General features: G+C 46.7%; 1 protein-coding gene across 4 annotated transcripts in view; it reads left to right on the top strand.

The window, feature by feature from the left end:
• LOC140425216 (alpha-1,6-mannosylglycoprotein 6-beta-N-acetylglucosaminyltransferase A-like) overlaps window positions 1-17,367 on the top strand; it is a 181,099-nt gene that overhangs the window by 62,251 nt on the left and 101,481 nt on the right. For all 4 annotated transcript variants that reach the window (XM_072509259.1, XM_072509260.1, XM_072509261.1 and 1 more), the window contains one exon: window positions 2,010-2,177. In XM_072509259.1, the coding sequence (XP_072365360.1) occupies window positions 2,010-2,177 (168 nt within the window). The remainder of the gene's footprint in view (window positions 1-2,009; window positions 2,178-17,367) is intronic.

The raw sequence follows: 17,367 nt of genomic DNA, 5'->3' as shown, positions 1-17,367 counted from the left end.
CAGTACTACTGCTGGAATATTGTCAAGGCCCATAGTCTTTGCAGTATTCAGTGCATTCAGCCATTTCTTGATATCACATGGAGTGAATCAAATTGGCACAAGACTGACTGTACAGTTGAGGGCCACATGTCGAAGGAAGGATGTGCTGGCCTTTGAAAGGGTCCAGAGGATGTTCACAAAAATGATCTCTGGAATGAAGGACTTGTCATATGAGGAGCAGTTGAGGACTCTGGGACTGTACTCGATGGAGTTTAAAAGGATGAGAGGCATCTTATTGAAACTTACAGAATACTGAGAGCCTAGATAGAGTGGTCATGGAGAGGATGTTTCCACTTGTGGGAAAAACTACAACCCGAGAGCACAGCTTCAGACTGAAGGTACGATCCTTTAAAACAGAGATGAGGAGGAATTTCTTGAGCCAGAGGGTGGTAATCTGTGGAACTCATTGCCGCAGAAGGCTGTGAAGGCCAAGACACTGTGTACCTTTAAGACAGAGATAAATAGGTTCTTGATTAATATGGGGATCAGGGGTTGTGGGGAGAAGGCAGGAGAATGGGGTGCAAAACGTATCAGCTATGATTGAAAGGCAGAGCAGACTTAATGGGCCAATTGGCATAATTCTGCTCCTATATCTTATGAGGACAGCAAAGGCCAAAGCTGTAAAACGGCCATTTACTTTATAACAAAAAAAAGCAGGACAAATCCAACCCGGCTGATAGCCACCCCATCAGCCTACGCTTGATCATCAGTAGCGATGGTAGGGGGCATCAACAGTGCTACACATGAGGCAGCTAGCTTTTGACCGAGTGTGACTTCAGGGAGCCCTAGCTAAACTGCAGTCAATGGGAATTCGGTGGGGTGGTTGTATCTCACACCCGGGACATCACTGCAAGAGCTCCTCAGGGCACTGTCCAAGGCCCACCATCGTAGCTGCTTCATCAATGACCTTCCTTCCATCATAAGGTCAGAAGTGGGGATAGTCATTGTGCAATTTGTGCAATCATCAATGTTCAGCACCATTCGCAATCCCCCAGATACTGAAGCAGGCCCTGTCCAAATTCAGCAAGACGTAGACAATATCTAGGCTTGACAAGTGGCAAGTAACATTCATGCCACACAAGTGCCAGGCAATGACCATCTCCAACAAGAGAATCTAACCATCACTCCTTAATATTCAATGATACTACCATTGCTGAATTCCCCACGATCAACACCCTGGGGCTACCGTTGACCAGAAATTCAACTGGACCAGCCACATAAATACTATGGCTAGGAGAATGGGTCAGAGGCCAAGAATCCTGCAACAAGCTACTCATCTGGCTATCCAAAGCCTGTCTACCATCTGCAAAGCACAGCTCAGGAGTGTGATGAAATGCTTTCCATATGAGTGCAGCTCCAACAACACAAAAAGCTTGACACCATCCAGGACAAAGCAGTCCATTTGATTGCCACATCATCCACAAACATTCACTCCCTCCACCACTAATGCACAGTAGCAATAGTGTGTACTGTCTATAAGATGCACTGCAGGAATTCACCAAAGCTCCTTTGACAGCATCGTCCAAATCCATGTCCAACTAGAAGACAAGGGCGGCAGACACATGGAAGCACCACCACCTAGGAGTTCTCTTCCAAGCCACGTACCATCCTGACTTAAAATATTTCACTGTCACTGGGTCAAAATCCTGTAAATTTCTCCGGTGACTTCGCCTACACTATATAGACAGCAGCAGTTCAAAGCAGCTCACCACTACCACCACCTTGAGGGCAATTCGGGGTAGGCAATAAATTTTGACCTAGCTAGCGACACCCATATCCCATGAACGAACAAAAAATGTTGTGAAGACATTATTTTGAGGATGGATTATTTTGTAGCAGTATTTTGTGTTGTTTATATTAGTAATTTTTGTATGTTTTTGCATTCTATTTACAATTTAATATTAAAGAGAAAATTGTGTTCAGCTGGGAATTGATTAAGATATTAAATGTTCCATTTTTTCTTTTGTTAGCTGATCTGAAAAGGACAATTGCCATCCTACTTGATGACATATTGCAACGCCTGGGAAAGCTGGAAAACAAAGTGGACTACATGATTACGAGCAGCCTGATAAACAACACCAATAGTACCAACAGCAATCCTGTGTCGTCAGCTTCCAATAAACAAATGAATGTTCAAGGTAGTATTAGATAGCAAGCCTGCAAAGGGGGTAAGAAAATGGGACGTGATTTTCAGTTCCCTTTCTGCTTTAGTAACCTTCAAATGTTGAGCATTTTTGGATGGTTTTGATGACATTTCTGTCCATTTGAAGTACAGTAAGTATCTGGTTCTCTGTACTGGCTCAGTTCATTTTGAGATTGGTACATTGAGTTAAAACTTAATAGAGCAAAAAGGGTCATTCAACACAATCTAATCCTGGGGCAGGCTGCATGTGAATGCAAATCCGTGGACATCTGTCTCATGGCTCATTGTGAATTCTAGTTGGCTAGGTTTTAAAAAGCTCTGCTTGTAGGAAAAAGAGATCTATTATATGAAACGGGATTGGCCTCTTGGCAGTAATCAGTAGATATTTATATCCATATAATATGTATTTAAAATTGTCATCTTTAACTTAATCATCGAGTTGAAAATAAACTATTTTAAGTGCACTGAACTTTGCATGCTAACACAAAGCAGTCATTCTGAATAACGGATCATTAATAGTTTGTTTCTGTATCTTACTGGTATAACCGACGATTGCATTCAAGTATGAAGAAAGTACATCATTATTAATTTTAAAATAGCTCTGCCTGTTCACATTCCATTCCACCTGCCCCAAAGTTGTATTTTCGCTGATGCCAACAAAGCTGTAAAGGTTTTTGAAATGACTGACGGTGAAAGTACACTGATTAGGGCTGTGGCAGATATTTTGCAACAAATGTGGATAGAAAGAGAAGGAACTTGATTATTGCCTACATCCATTGAAATATAGCTGAACAATTTATTTTCAGTATTTATCACTTTTCTGTGCATTGGACTACTACCATTACATTAACTTTCTGTACCCCTTGGCACCTGCACAAAACCTTTGCTTACTTTATATAATTTTGTTTCTTTTTAATATGGGTGTTGCTTTACTTGCTTTAAGTCTGCTTGCAAAGTTTGTAATTGCTATACAAATTCACCTTGTACACAGTATGTTTTTGGTCATGAGGTTATTGGTGGGAAGACTTAATTGTGCCCTCTCCCAAGTGTAATTAAAACTGCAGTACTTTATAGTAAAACATATCATTGGAGGATGAGGTATCCATTTTTAAAAGTACGATATAATCACTAGGATTTTGTATACTTCTGTATAATGAATATAGTAATAATGGGAGAAAGCCTGTAGGTATTCACACTAATGTTGCTGGTAACATATATTAAATGGGAGAATTCAAAGGCCTTTTATGCCTGTATATTCAACTCTTAATATCTGTAAATACATTTTTAGTGTAATTAATTTGTCAGAAGCTGTGCATTGCACATTTAAAACAAAAAAAACTGCACAGATAAATTAGCGTAAAATGTTTCCTACACAGTGCTGCAGATTTAAGTGTGTATTTGCTTTTTGTAATTCTTTGCGTTTTGATATGTTGTTCTGCTGAGCAATAAACTTCCATTTTGGGGGATTGGGGATTGTGACTTTATGCTTGATTTAAGTGTTCCATGCTGTTAAATCTGTTTTGCAAAACAATGAATATAACATGAAAAAGTGTACAAAATGAATTGGAGAGCATTTATCAGCTACTCAGTTTTATGCTGGTGCTAAACATGCTGACCTTTTCTTTCAATGATTGGCTGCAGCAATGGGCTGCTATAATTTCCCTTTACCTCAAAGACTTGGGCTTAAAGTTTCCGTTCTTGGCCATATGTCTCTGCTCTTGGCCATATGTAAGTGTCCTACATGAAGAGGGTTTGAACAGTTTCAACCCAGCTTTTTATGAACCTAAGCAAGCAGTATAAAACGTCTCAAATTCACAGTATTACTCAGGGAAAGAACATGAATGGCTGGTGCAGGAAATCAAAACATTCACAATGTGTACTAGGAAATACTCTTCTAAGATAAGGCACAACAATGAGGCAACATTGGAAATGATTTAGTTTGCAGTTCACCTGAGAATCGTTCACAACATTAAGCTGACACGGTAGAGATTCCATTCCCTAGTACTGTTGCATCTGATTTTGAGCATAAGTTCACTAAGACCATTTTAAAATCTTTAAAACAAAATCCTTTTCTAGTTTACTTGCACTATGATTTCAAATTTGCAGTTAAGTCAATGGTTGGAATGTTGGATTTAAAATCTAAATTATCTACAGTATTAACCAAGCTAAATCATGTTACATTCCTCTAAGGTAATTTCTTAGATTTGACCGCATTGTTTTGATAGGCCAAGAATCAGTGATTTTCTCAATTTTCTCTTGGCATTTTGGAAATTCCATTGCTATCTTAAAATTAAACATTAGATGAAAAACTAATTTCAATAATAGCAATATGGGGAAAGAAAAGTTAGTCTCCTCAAAATATTCAACTATTGAGCTTCGTGCTGCACTTGCATTGTCTTGCTCCTGATTATAATTTTCCATCTCTTTAATGGTATTTAAAATAACTGTGTATAACATAAATGAAGGAAAAAATCCAAATCCTAAATTTATCTTTTCAATGCAGTATAATTATTAACACTACACCATTTAGTTGATTGTACTTTTATCCATTTTTTCAAAGGAATTAAATAAACTGATAAGCACCTGAGGAGAGAACATTTGCCAGGCTACAGGGAAAGGGGCAGGGGAGTGGGTCTAGCTGAGAAAGAACCAGCATAGATGCAGCAGGCCAAATGGCATCCTTTAGTCCTGTAATCAGTCTATTCTTCTAAGTATGTGCAGTAAGTCATTAAATGTTGAGTTTACATTCAAAATTAAAGTGAATTCAAGGAATTATTTTGACAACACAGGTCTCAAACTTTTAAATGTTCCAACATTCCAATCTGATTTGATTTGATCTACATTTAACATCAGAACCATATTTTCTTTCTGTTCTTTACACAAATTACCTTAATTTAAGTGCAACTTCAGTTTCATTCATTCTCGGGATATGGCTGTGACTAGCAAGACCAACATTTATTGCATATCACTGGGAATGTGTTGGTGGGGTGTCTTCTTGAAGTACTGCAGTCTCGGTGGTGAACATAATTCTATTGTTATGGCAATTCTTACCTTTTACTGGCTGCCATCTTTTCCTTAACAAAGAACACTATGCTTACTTTGTGCAATATTTGTTGCTTTGCACTTAGAGATTTTTGTACTTTGTGCCACTGCTGGGTTAACCAGTGTTTCTTGCAATTTGCACAGCTGTAATATCATCTCCAAGACTGTTTAATAGTCTATTTCAATATTAAAATCAAGATATATGAACTATTTTTGAGAATTTAAAAATATTGGAAATAATTGTAATCCGCCTAGTGATTTTCTTTTTAAACTTGTAAAACAAAATAATGTGCTACTGCAAAGCTTAATCATTATTATGTGACATTTCTGGAGCTTTGTGGTTGGAAGTATCTTTAATAAAGTTCATTTAAAAGGCTTACAGCGCAATATTTCACTTTTCTGATTTGTCTGGTTCTTTTATATAATGTTTTCCCCCCCGGGATCTTTGCTATTTAATGCATTTTTCTTGGCTTTTCTTTCTTTCTGCTTACACAGTGTCTGGTGCCAAAAAAATTCCTTTCCCATTCTTGGATCCAATGTGACTGAAGGTATAAATTCAAAATCAGATTTTGGGTGTCTCTGAAATAAAACTGCAAAATCTACAGTTGCTGCAGAGAGCAGAATGCCCAGGCTATTTGCCATTTGTTTTGAAGGAGATCGTTCTCGTTTTTTTTAATGGTTGATTTTGATCTTTTGAATTTTCTCAAAAACAAAAAGGAGGCTAATTATTTGAAACGGAAAAAAAACTGTTTCAAGACGAGGGTATGAATTGGTGGGATACGTTTGGAGTTGCTGTCAGAGGGTTGAAATGAACAGGAGAGGCCAAATAATCCATGTTTTTGAACTATTTCACAGACAATGTATGAGTTGAAACAACCCAAGTGCAGCTTAGATGTGCAAGAAAAGGAACTCCAATTCTGGCCAGATTAACATCAACATAATGTGGTTTTGCAGTAACCTTTCTATCTGCATGTGATTTTTCCGAACATAATTAAAAAACAATTTTGTTCTTGGGTGTGGACATTGCTGGTATGGTCAGCATTTATTGCCCATCCCTAATTGCCCTTGAGAAGAAGTGGTGAGCTGCTGCCTTAAACTCTTGCAGTCTATGTGGCATAGCCACACCCACAGTGCTGTTAAAAAGGGAATTCCAGGATTTTGACCCAGCAGTTCCATGTCAGGATGATGAGCGACTTGGAAGGGAATTTGCGGGTTGTGCTTTTCCCCTGCTTCCACTAACCTTGTCCTTCTAGTTAGTTGAGGTCACTGATTTGGAAGGCACTGTCAAAGGAGCCTTGGTCACCAAATTGAGATAATTCAGGAATAATTATTTTATAGAGTGAAAGCAAAGTTCTGAATTTAAAAAAGACTTTTTAAATAAAGTTCACATTTAGTACCTTTTGTGACCTGTCACAGTTGATTCAGATAGCTTGTGTTGAAAACCTTGGTTTATCTACTCTCCTGTTGCAGTTGTACTATAATTGAGCACAGATCAATATAAACGTCCACACAGCATACTTTATTTGCTTAAAATAGGGTAACTTTATAGCAAGAGCATATGAAGATGCGAATTAGGAGCAAGAATAGGCCACTCGGCCTTTCACGCCTGTCCGGCCCCTCGAGCCTCCCCCAACATTGAACAAGATCATGGCTGCTCTGACTGTAACCTCAACTCCACAATCCCACCTATCTCCAATAACCTTTCACTCCCTTACTTATCAAGAAACATCTACCTCTGCCTTAAAAATATTCAATGACTGCCTCCACTGCCATCTGAGGAATAATTCCAAAGACACTCGACACATGAGAAAATAATTCTCATCTTTGTTCTAAATGGGTGACTCTTATTTTTAAACAGTGACGCCTAGCTCTAGACACTCCTACAAGAGGAAACATTGTCTCCACATCAACCCTGTCAAGTCCCCTCAGAATTTCATATATTTCAGTCAAGTTGCTTCTTACTCTTCTAAACTCCAGCCGATACAGTCTAGCCTGTCTAACCTTTCCTCATAAGACAACTGCACAATCCAGGTATTAGCTTATTAAACCTATGAAAAGCTTCCAATGTGTTTACATTCTTCCTTAAGTAAGTAAACCCACACTGCACACGACTCCAGATGTGGTCTCACCAATGCCCTATATAACACAAGCATAAACCTTGCTAATTTGGTATTCAATGCCCCTCGCAAAAAATGATCATCTATTTTAGCTTTCCTAATTACTTGCTGTACCTGCATACTGGCCTTTTGCGATTCATGCACTAGGACCTTGATCCCTCTGCATCTCAGAGCTCTGCAATCTCTCACTTTTTAGATAATATACTTTTTTATTTTTCCTGCCAAATTTGACAATTTCCCACTTCCCACATTATACTTAATTTGCCAGATTTCTGTCCACTCACTTAATCTGTCTGTAACCCTTAATAGCCTGTTGACTCTGCCTGTTTACCCCCAATGACAAAAGTTAAGCTAACTGGCCTGTAGATTCCTGCATTCTGTCTTACACACTCCCTTTTTTTTAAAATAAATAAATTACATTGGCTATTTTCCAATCTGCACTGCATAACTAGCTGTGCTTTCAAACTCTCATAATTGTCCTTATTTGAGTTTAAAATGCTAATTTTGGATTACATTTTTCTCTGTCAAACTGAATGGAAAATTCAATAGTATGATCGCTAGGAGCACCTTCCTTTTGAGGTGATTAATTAATCCTATCTCGTTGCACATTGCTTGTTGCTGGTTTAGCTCACTGGGCTAAATCGCTGGCTTTTAAAGCAGACCAAGGCAGGCCAGCAGCACGGTTCAATTCCCGTACCAGCCTCCCCGAACAGGCGCCGGAATGTGGCGACTGGGGGCTTTTCACAGTAACTTCATTGAAGCCTACTCGTGACAATAAGCGAATTTCAATTCAATTTCAATTTTCAATTACCAGGCCCAGTATAGCTTGCTCTCTTGTTGGTACCAGGATGTGCTGTTCTAAGAAACAATCCCAAAAACATTATGAATTCCTCATCTAGGCTATCTTTGCCCATCTGATTTTCCCAGTCTATATGCAGATTAAAATCCCTCATGATTATCGCTGTACTTTTCTGACTGCCTCCCATGATTTTATTTCTTCCTTAAAACCCTGTCCTATTATATGGTTACTGTTTTTAAAACAATATATATTTATTAAAGTTTTTAACACAATTTTTCACCCTTACAAACAAACCCCCCCCCCCCCCGTAACAAAATAGAAAGAAAACGCACATAGCAAGATATAAACATGGTAAAACGATATGTTACAGAGCTTTGTACACTGGATTCCTCCCGTACATGCCAGTTTTCCAGATCTTTCATGTGTTCTCTTGCTCAAATACCCCCCAGGCAGACCCCCCCAGGTTGCTGCTGCTGCTGACCGACCTTCATCTAACGCTCCGCGAGATAGTCTAGGAACGGTTGCCACCGCCTGTAGAACCCCTGCGCAGACCCTCTCAAGGCAAACTTTATCCTCTCCAGCTTAATGAACCCAGCCATGTCGTTTATCCAGGCCTCCACGCTGGGGGGCTTCGCCTCCTTCCACATTAGCAAGATCCTTCGCCGGGCTACTAGGGACGCAAAGGCCAGAATGCCGGCCTCTTTCGCCTCCTGCATTCCCGGCTCGTCCACTACTCCAAATATTGCTAGCCCCCAGCTTGGCTTGACCCGGACTTTCACCACCTTAGATATTGTTCCCGCCACTCCCCTCCAGAACCCCTCCAGTGCCGGGCATGACCAAAACATATGGACATGGTTCGCCGGACTTCCTGAGCACCTCCCACATCTGTCCTCTACCCCAAAAAACCTACTCAACCTCGCCCCCGTCAAGTGCGCTCTGTGAACCACCTTAAATTGTATCAGGCTGAGCCTGGCACACGAGGAGGAGGAATTAACCCTACCTAGGGCATCAACCCATAGCCCCTCCTCAATCTCCTACCCCAGCTCCTCCTCCCATTTACCCTTCAGCTCCTCTACCAATGCCTCCCCCTCTTCTTTCATCTGATATATTGCCGACACCTTGCCCTCCCACCCATACACCCGAGATCACCCTGTCTTGAATTTCCTGTGCCGGGAGCAACGGGAATTCCCTCACCTGCCACCTCACAAACGCCCTCACCTGCATGTATCTGAAAGCATTTCCCAGGGGTATCTCAAACTTCTCCTCTAGTGCCCCTAGGCTCGCAAACGTCCCATCTATGAACAGGTCCCCCATTCTTCTAATCCCCGCCCGATGCCAGCTCTGAAACCCCCCCGTCCATCCTCCCCGGGACAAACCGGTGGTTACCCCTGATCGGGGACCACACCGATGCTCCCATTGCACCCCGGTGCCGTCTCCACTGGCCCCAGATCTTTAGCGTTGCTGCCACCACCGGACTCGTCGTGTATCTTTTTTTAAAAATATATTTTATTGAAAATTTTTTCCAGACAACAATTTTTCCCCTCTTACAAAGCAAACGTAACAATAAAGAAATTTTTAACAATACACAAATAACAAAACCCCATTATCTTTTGACATAAACTAAACTAAACCCCCCCCCTCCCTCCCCCCTGGGTTGCTGCTGCTGGTCATCTGTCTTCCCTCTAACGTTCCCCTAGGTAGTCGAGAAATGGCTGCCACCGCCTGGTGAACCCTTGAACCGACCCTCTCAGGGCAAACTTTATCTGCTCCAATTTAATGAACCCCACCATATCATTTACCCAGGCCTCCAGTCCGGGGGTTTCGCCTCCTTCCACATGAGTAGGATCCTGCGCCGGGCTACTAGGGACGCAAAGGCCACAACGTCGGCCTCTTTCGCCTCCTGCACACCCGGCTCATCCGCAACTCCAAATAGAGCTAACCCCCAGTCTGGTTTGACCCGGGCCTTCACCACCCGCGAAATCACTCCCGTCACTCCCATCCAATACCCTTCCAGTGCCGGGCACGCCCAAAACATATGTGCGTGGTTTGCCGGGCTCCCGCCACACCTCCCACACTTGTCCTCCACTCCAAAGAACCTGCTCAATCTTGCTCCCGTTATGTGTGCTCTATGTAGCACCTTAAATTGAATCAGGCTAAGCCTGGCGCATGAGGAAGAGGAATTTACCCTGCTTAGGGCATCAGCCCACATACCCTCCTCTATCTCCTCCCCTAGTTCTTCTTCCCACTTTCCTTTTAGTTCGCCCACCGACTCCTCCCCCTCTTCCCTCATCTCTCGGTATATCTCTGACACCTTGCCCTCTCCGACCCACACCCCTGAAAGCACTCTGTCCTGAATCCCCTGTGTCGGGAGCAACGGAAATTCCCTCACCTGTTGTCTAGTAAACGCCCTCACCTGCATATATCTCAAGAAATTTCCCCGGGGCAACTTATACTTTTCCTCCAATGCTCCCAAGCTCGCAAAAGTCCCATCTATAAATAAATCTCCCACCCTCCTAATTCCCAACTGGTGCCAGCTCTGAAATCCTCCATCCATTCTTCCTGGGGCGAACCTATGGTTGTTCCTGATTGGGGACCCCACCAGGGCTCCCCGCACCCCTCTCTGTCGCCTCCACTGTCCCCAGACATTCAATGTTGCCGCCACCACCGGGTTCGTGGTAAACTTTTTAGGTGAGAACGGTAGCGGCGCCGTCACCAGCGCCTCTAAACTCGTCCCTTTACAGGACTTTCTCTCCAGTCTTTTCCACGCCGCTCCCTCACCCTCCATCATCCATTTACGTATCATTGCCACATTGGCGGCCCAATAGTAATCGCCCAAGTTCGGTAGTGCCAATCCTCCTCTGTCTCTACTACGCTGAAGGAACCCCCTCCTTACTCTCGGAACTTTCCCTGCCCACACGAAGCTCGTTATGCTCCTGTCTATTTTATTAAAAAAGGTCTTAGTGATTAGTATAGGGAGACATTGAAATACAAATAAGAACCGCGGGAGGACCATCATCTTAATTGCTTGCACCCTGCCTGCCAGCGACAGAGGCTGCATGTCCCACCTCTTGAAGTCCTCCTCCATTTGTTCTACCAGCCGTGTCAGATTAAGTCTGTGCAAGGTTCCCCAGCTCCTAGCAATCTGAATCCCTAGGTATAGGAAGTTTCTTTCCACTTTCCTTAGAGGCAAGCCTTCTATCTCTCTACTCTGGTCCCCTGGATGTATCACAAATGATTCACTCTTCCCCATGTTTAGCCTATACCCCGAGAAATCCCCGAACTCCCTCAACATTCGCATAACCTCTATCATCCCCCCCGCTGGGTCCGACACGTATAACAATAGGTCATCTGCGTATAACGAGACTCGGTGTTCTTCTCCCCCTCTAATCACCCCTCTCCATTTCCTGGAGTCTCTCAACGCCATGGCCAGAGGTTCAATTGCCAACGCGAACAACAATGGAGACAGCGGGCATCCCTGTCTTGTTCCCCTATATAGTCGGAAATACTCCGATCTTTGTCGACCCGTAACTACACTTGCCGTTGGAGCCCCATAAAGAAGTCTAACCCAGCTAATAAACCCGTTCCCGAACCCAAACCTCCTTAACACTTCCCATAAATACTCCCACTCCACCCTATCAAATGCCTTCTCTGCATCCATTGCTGCCACTATCTCTGCCTCCCCCTCCACTGGGGGCATCATTATCACCCCTAATAGTCATCGCACGTTAACATTCAGTTGTCTCCTTTTGCGAACCCTGTCTGGCCTTGGTGCACCACCCCCGGGACACAGTCCTCTATCCTCGATGCCAGTACCTTTGCCAACAATTTGGCGTCCACGTTCAATAATGAAATAGGTCTATAGGACCCGCACTGCAACGGATCTTTATCCCTCTTCAAAATTAGCGATATCGTCGCCTCCGACATCGTCAGGGGTAGAGTCCCCCCCTTCCCTGGCCTCATTGAATGTCCTCACCATCAACGGGGCCAACAAGTCCACATATTTTCTGTAATATTCCACCGGGAACCCGTCTGGTCCCGGGGCCTTCCCTGCTTGCATGTTTCCCAGTCCCTTAATAACCTCGTCCACCCCAATCGGTGCCCCCAGGCCTACCACCTCCTGCTCCTCCACTTTCGGGAACCTCAATTGGTCCAGGAACTGCCGCATCCCCTCCTCTCCCTCTGGGGGTTGAGACCTATACAGTCCCTCATAAAAGGTCTTGAACACCTCATTTATCTTTCCTGCCCTTCGCACCGTGTCTCCCCTTTCGTCTCTTAATTCCTCCTATCTCCCTCGCTGCTGTCCTCTTTCGCAATTGATGAGCCAACAGGCGACTAGCCTTTTCCCCATACTCATACCTCCTCCCCTGTGCCTTCCTCCACAGTACCTCCGCCTTTCTGGTGGTCAGAAGGTCAAACTCCGTCTGGAGTCGTCTCCTCTCCCTGTACAGTTCCTCCTCCGGGGTCTCTGCAAATTCCCTATCCACCCTTAAAATCTCCCCCAGTAATCTTTCCCTTTCCTTGGCCTCTGTTTTCCTTTTGTGGGCCCCAATGGAGATCAGCTCTCCTCTGACCACCGCTTTTAGTGCTTCCCATACCACTCCCACAGGGACCTCGCCGTCGTCATTGACCTCCAGGTATCTCTCAAGACACCCCCGCACTCCCTCATCCGCCATCAATCCCACATCTAATTGCCAGAGTGTTCTCTGCTCCCTTTCCCCTCCTAATTCCAGGTCCACCCAATGTGGGGCATGGTCCGAAACCGCTATGGCTGAGTACTCAGCTTCTTCCACCCTAGAGATCAACGACCTTCCCAAAACAAAAAAATCTATCCGGGAGTACACTTTATGGACATGGGAGAAGAAGGAGAACTCCCTAGCCCTAGGTGTAAGAAATCGCCATGGATCCACTCCCCCCATTTGGTCCATAAACCCCTTAAGTACCTTGGCCGCTGCCGGCCTTCTTCCGGTCCTTGAGCTGGATCTATCTAGCCCCGGGTCCAGCACCGCATTAAAGTCCCCTCCTAAAATCAAGTTTCCTACCTCCAGGTCCGGTATACGCCCCAGCATCCGTCTCATAAATCCCGCATCGTCCCAGTTTGGGGCATACACATGAACCAACACGACCTCCATTCCCTCCAGCCTGCCCCTCACCATTACATAGCTACCTCCGCTATCTGCTACGATGTTCTTTGCTTCAAATGCTACCCGTTTCCCCACCAAAATGGCCACCCCTCTGTTCTTTGCATCTAGTCCTGAGTGGAACACCTGTCCCACCCAGCCTTTCCTTAACCTAACTTGGTCCGCCACCTTTAGGTGCGTCTCTTGGAGCACAACCACGTCTGCCCTTAGTCCTTTCAAATGCGCGAGCACTCGGGCCCTTTTTATCGGTCCGTTCAGGCCTCTCACGTTCCACGTGATCAGCCTCACTAGGGGGCTACCTGCCCCCCTCCCGTGTCGACTAGCCATTACCTTCTCTAGGCCAGTCCCATATCCCGCCTCCGCGCTCCCACTCGCTCTCCCAGCGTCGCACACCATCCCCGTCCACCCACTCTTTAGCCATTTCCTTTTGGATTTCCGCAGCAGCAACCCAGATGTCGTCCCGTCCCCCCCCCGCTAGATCTCTTTCTAGCGTGATTGCTCCCCCCATATTACTTCCGTAAGTCAGCTGACTTCAACTGACCCCGGCTACTCCTGCTCACGCCTCGACCCCCCCTCGTGGGGAATTCCCATCCGCCTTGCGCCTGTCTTCCCGCCTTATTCTTTCTAGCGCGGGAACATCCCTTTACCTAACCCGCCTCTTATGGCGCAGCTCCCTTTCCCCTCCCCCTCCGCTTCCCCATTCTCCAACTATGTCCCGTCTTTCCCCGCTCACCGGCGCCCACATTTCCCCATGTCTCCCCCCTTCCCAATTTACTTCTCAATTAACTTCAACCATAACATTAACAATAACATTTCCTGCAGCATCAGTCCCTCAGTTCCGATCCAATTTCTCCTCTTTGATAAAGGTCCATGCTTCCTCCGCCGTCTCGAAATAATGGTGTCTCTCCTGATACGTGACCCATAGTCTTGCCGGCTGCAGCATCCCGAACTTCACCTTCCTTTTATGCAACACCTCTTTGGCTCGGTTAAAGCTCGCCCTCCTTCTCGCCACCTCTGCACTCCAATCCTGGTACACCCGTACCACTGCATTCTCCCATCTGCTACTCCGCACCTTTTTAGCCCATCTCAGGACCTCTTCTCTATCCTTAAGGCGGTGAAGTCGCACGATTATCGCCCTGTGTGGTTCTCCCGCTTTTGGTCTTCTCGCCGGGATCCGATGTGCCCACTCCACCTCCAAGGGGCCCGTAGGGACCTCAGCACCCATCAGTGAGCTCAGCATCGTACTTGCATAAGCTCCACAGTCCACTCCTTCCACACCCTCAGGGAGACCCAGTATCCGAAGGTTCTTCCTTCGCGCTCCGTTTTCTAGGGCCTCGATCCTTTCAGTACACTTTTTATGAAGTGCCTCGTGCGTCTGTGTCTTAACCGACAGGCCCAGGATCTCGTCCTCATTATCTGTCACCTTCTGCTCCACCACGCGGAGCTCTGTCTCCTGGGTCTTTAGTGTCTCCTTGAGCCCCTCAATTGCCTGTAGCATCGGGGTCAGCACCTCCCTCTTCAGCAGCTCCACGCACCGTCTCAAAATTTCATCCTGCTCAGGCCCCCATGTCGCCTGCGCTTTCTCCGCCGCCATCTTGTGCTTCTCTCTTTCTGACCCTTTGGTCGACGATTCCTCGCGCTGCAGCCGCCGCCGGTTTTTTCCTCCTTCGTTGGGGGGGGGGGGGGGACTCCCTTCTCACACACCCCACACCGGGTTGCGTCGTCAAAGAATTCCCCGTTGGGGCTCTTAAAAGAGCCCGAAGGTCCGTCGGAGCTGGAGCTGCCGAAACGTGCAGCTAGCAGGGCATCACCGCAACCGGAAGTCGTCGACTCGTGGTGTACCTTGACGGCGAGAGCGGCAGCAGTGCCGTCACCAGCGCCCCCAGGCTCGTTTCTTTGCAGGACGCCATCTCCAACCTCTTCCATGCTGCCCCCTCTTCCTCCATCACCCACTTACGGTTCATCGCCACATTTGCTGCCCAGTTGTAGCTCCCTAGATTCGGCAGCGCCAACCCTTCTCGGTCCCTGCTGCGCTCCAAAAACCCTCTCCTTACCCTCGGGGTCTTATTCGCCCACACAAACCCCATAATGCTCCTGCCTACTCTCTTAAAAAAGGCCTTGGTGATCACGATGGGAAGGCACTGAAACACAAAGAGAAACCTCGGAAGGACCACCATTTTGACCGACTGCACTCTACCCGCTAGCGAGCGCGGTAACATGTCCCATCTTTTGAAGTCCTCCTCCATCTGCTCCACCAACCTCGTCAGATTCAGTTTATGTAGGGCCCCCCAACTCCTGGCTATCTGGATCCCCAGATACCGAAAGCTCCCTTCCGCCCTCCTCAGCGGTAGATCGCCTCTCCCCCTTTCTTGGTCCCCTGCCTGTACTACAAAAAGCTCACTCTTCCCTACATTGAGCTTATAGCCCGGAAAAATCTCCAAACTCCCTTAGAGTCTGCATGACCTCCGCCATCCCCTCCACTGGATCCACCACATACAGCAACAGGTCGTCCGCATAAAGCGACACTCGATGCTCCTCTGCACCTCGGACCACCCCCCTCCATTTCCTAGACTCCCTCAATGATATGGCCACGGGTTCAATCGCCAATGCAAACAACAGGGGGCACCCCTGCCTCGTCCCACGGTACAGTCGGAAATACTCCGACCTCCGCCGATTCGTAACCACACTCGCCACCGGGACTCTGTAAAGGAGCTTAACCCAGCTAATAAACCCTCCCCCGAACCCAAACCTACGCAGCACTTCCCAGAGGTACTCCCACTCTACACGAGGCACTTCATAAAAAGGCCTTCACCGCGTCCATAGCTGCCACTATCTCTGCCTCGCCCTGCACCAATGGCATCATTATCACGTTTAGGAGCCGCCGCACATTGGTGTTTAGTTGCCTGCCCTTTACAAATCCCGCCTGGTCCTCGTGAATCACCCCCGGGAAACAGTCCTCGATCCTCGTAGCCAGCACATTTGCCAGCAACTTAGCATCCAGGTTGAGGAGCGAGATCGGCCTGTACGATCCACATTGCAGTGGGTCCTTGTCCCGCTTTAGGATCAAAGAAATCGTCGCCTCCGACATTGTCGGGGGCAGAGTCCCTCCCTCCCTTGCCTCATTAAAAGTCCTCACTAGCAGCGGGGCCAACAGGTCTACGTACTTCCTGTAGAACTTCACCGGGAACCCGTCCGGTCCCGGGGCCTTCCCCGCCTGCATGCTCCCCAAACCCTTGCTCAGCTCCTCCAACCCAATTGGTGCCCCCAAACCAGCCATCTCTTGCTCCTCCACCCTCGGGAATGTCAATTGGTCTAGGAATCGTCTCATCCCCTCTTCCCCCGCTGGGGGCTGGGATCTGTACAGCTCCTCATAGAAGGCCTTGAATGCCTCATTTATTTTCGTCGCACTCCGCACCGTAGCTCCCCTTCCATCCTTGACTCCACCTATTTCCCTCGCTGCCATCCTCTTACGGAGCTGGTGTGCCAGCATCCGACTCGCCTTCTCCCCATACTCGTAGGTCGCCCCCTGCGCTTTCCTCCACTGTGCCTCTGCCTTCCCTGTGGTCAACAGATCAAACTCTGTCTGGAGACGTCGCCTTTCCCCAAGTAATCCCTCCTCAGGGGCCTCTGCGTATCTCCTGTCCACTCTTAAAATCTCCCCCACTAACCTTTCCCTTTCCATGCCCTCTATCTTCTCCCCATGAGCCCTGATGGAGATTAGCCCTCCCCTGATCACCGCCTTCAGCGCCTCCCATACCACCCCCACCCGCACCTCCCCATTGTCGTTGACCTCCAAGTACCTTTCGATGCATCCCCTCACCCTCCCACACACCACCTCATCTGCCAGCAGTCCCACATCCAACCGCCACAGCGGGCGTTGGTCCCTCTCCTCTCCCAACTCCAGTTCCACCCAGTGCGGGGCGTGATCTGAAATGGCTATGGCCGAATACTCCGTTCCGTCCACTTTCGGGATCAGCGCCCTGCCCAGGACAAAAAAGTCTATCCGGGAGTAGGCTTTGTGCACGTGGGAGAAAAAAGAAAATTCCCTGGCCTGAGGCCTGGCAAACCTCCACAGGTCCACTCCCCCCA

This window comes from Scyliorhinus torazame, chromosome 6 (assembly GCF_047496885.1).
Source record: "Scyliorhinus torazame isolate Kashiwa2021f chromosome 6, sScyTor2.1, whole genome shotgun sequence".
Taxonomy (NCBI): domain Eukaryota; kingdom Metazoa; phylum Chordata; class Chondrichthyes; order Carcharhiniformes; family Scyliorhinidae; genus Scyliorhinus; species Scyliorhinus torazame.
Note: the sequence above shows the minus strand (reverse complement) of the source record. Positions and strands in the feature narration are given on the sequence as shown.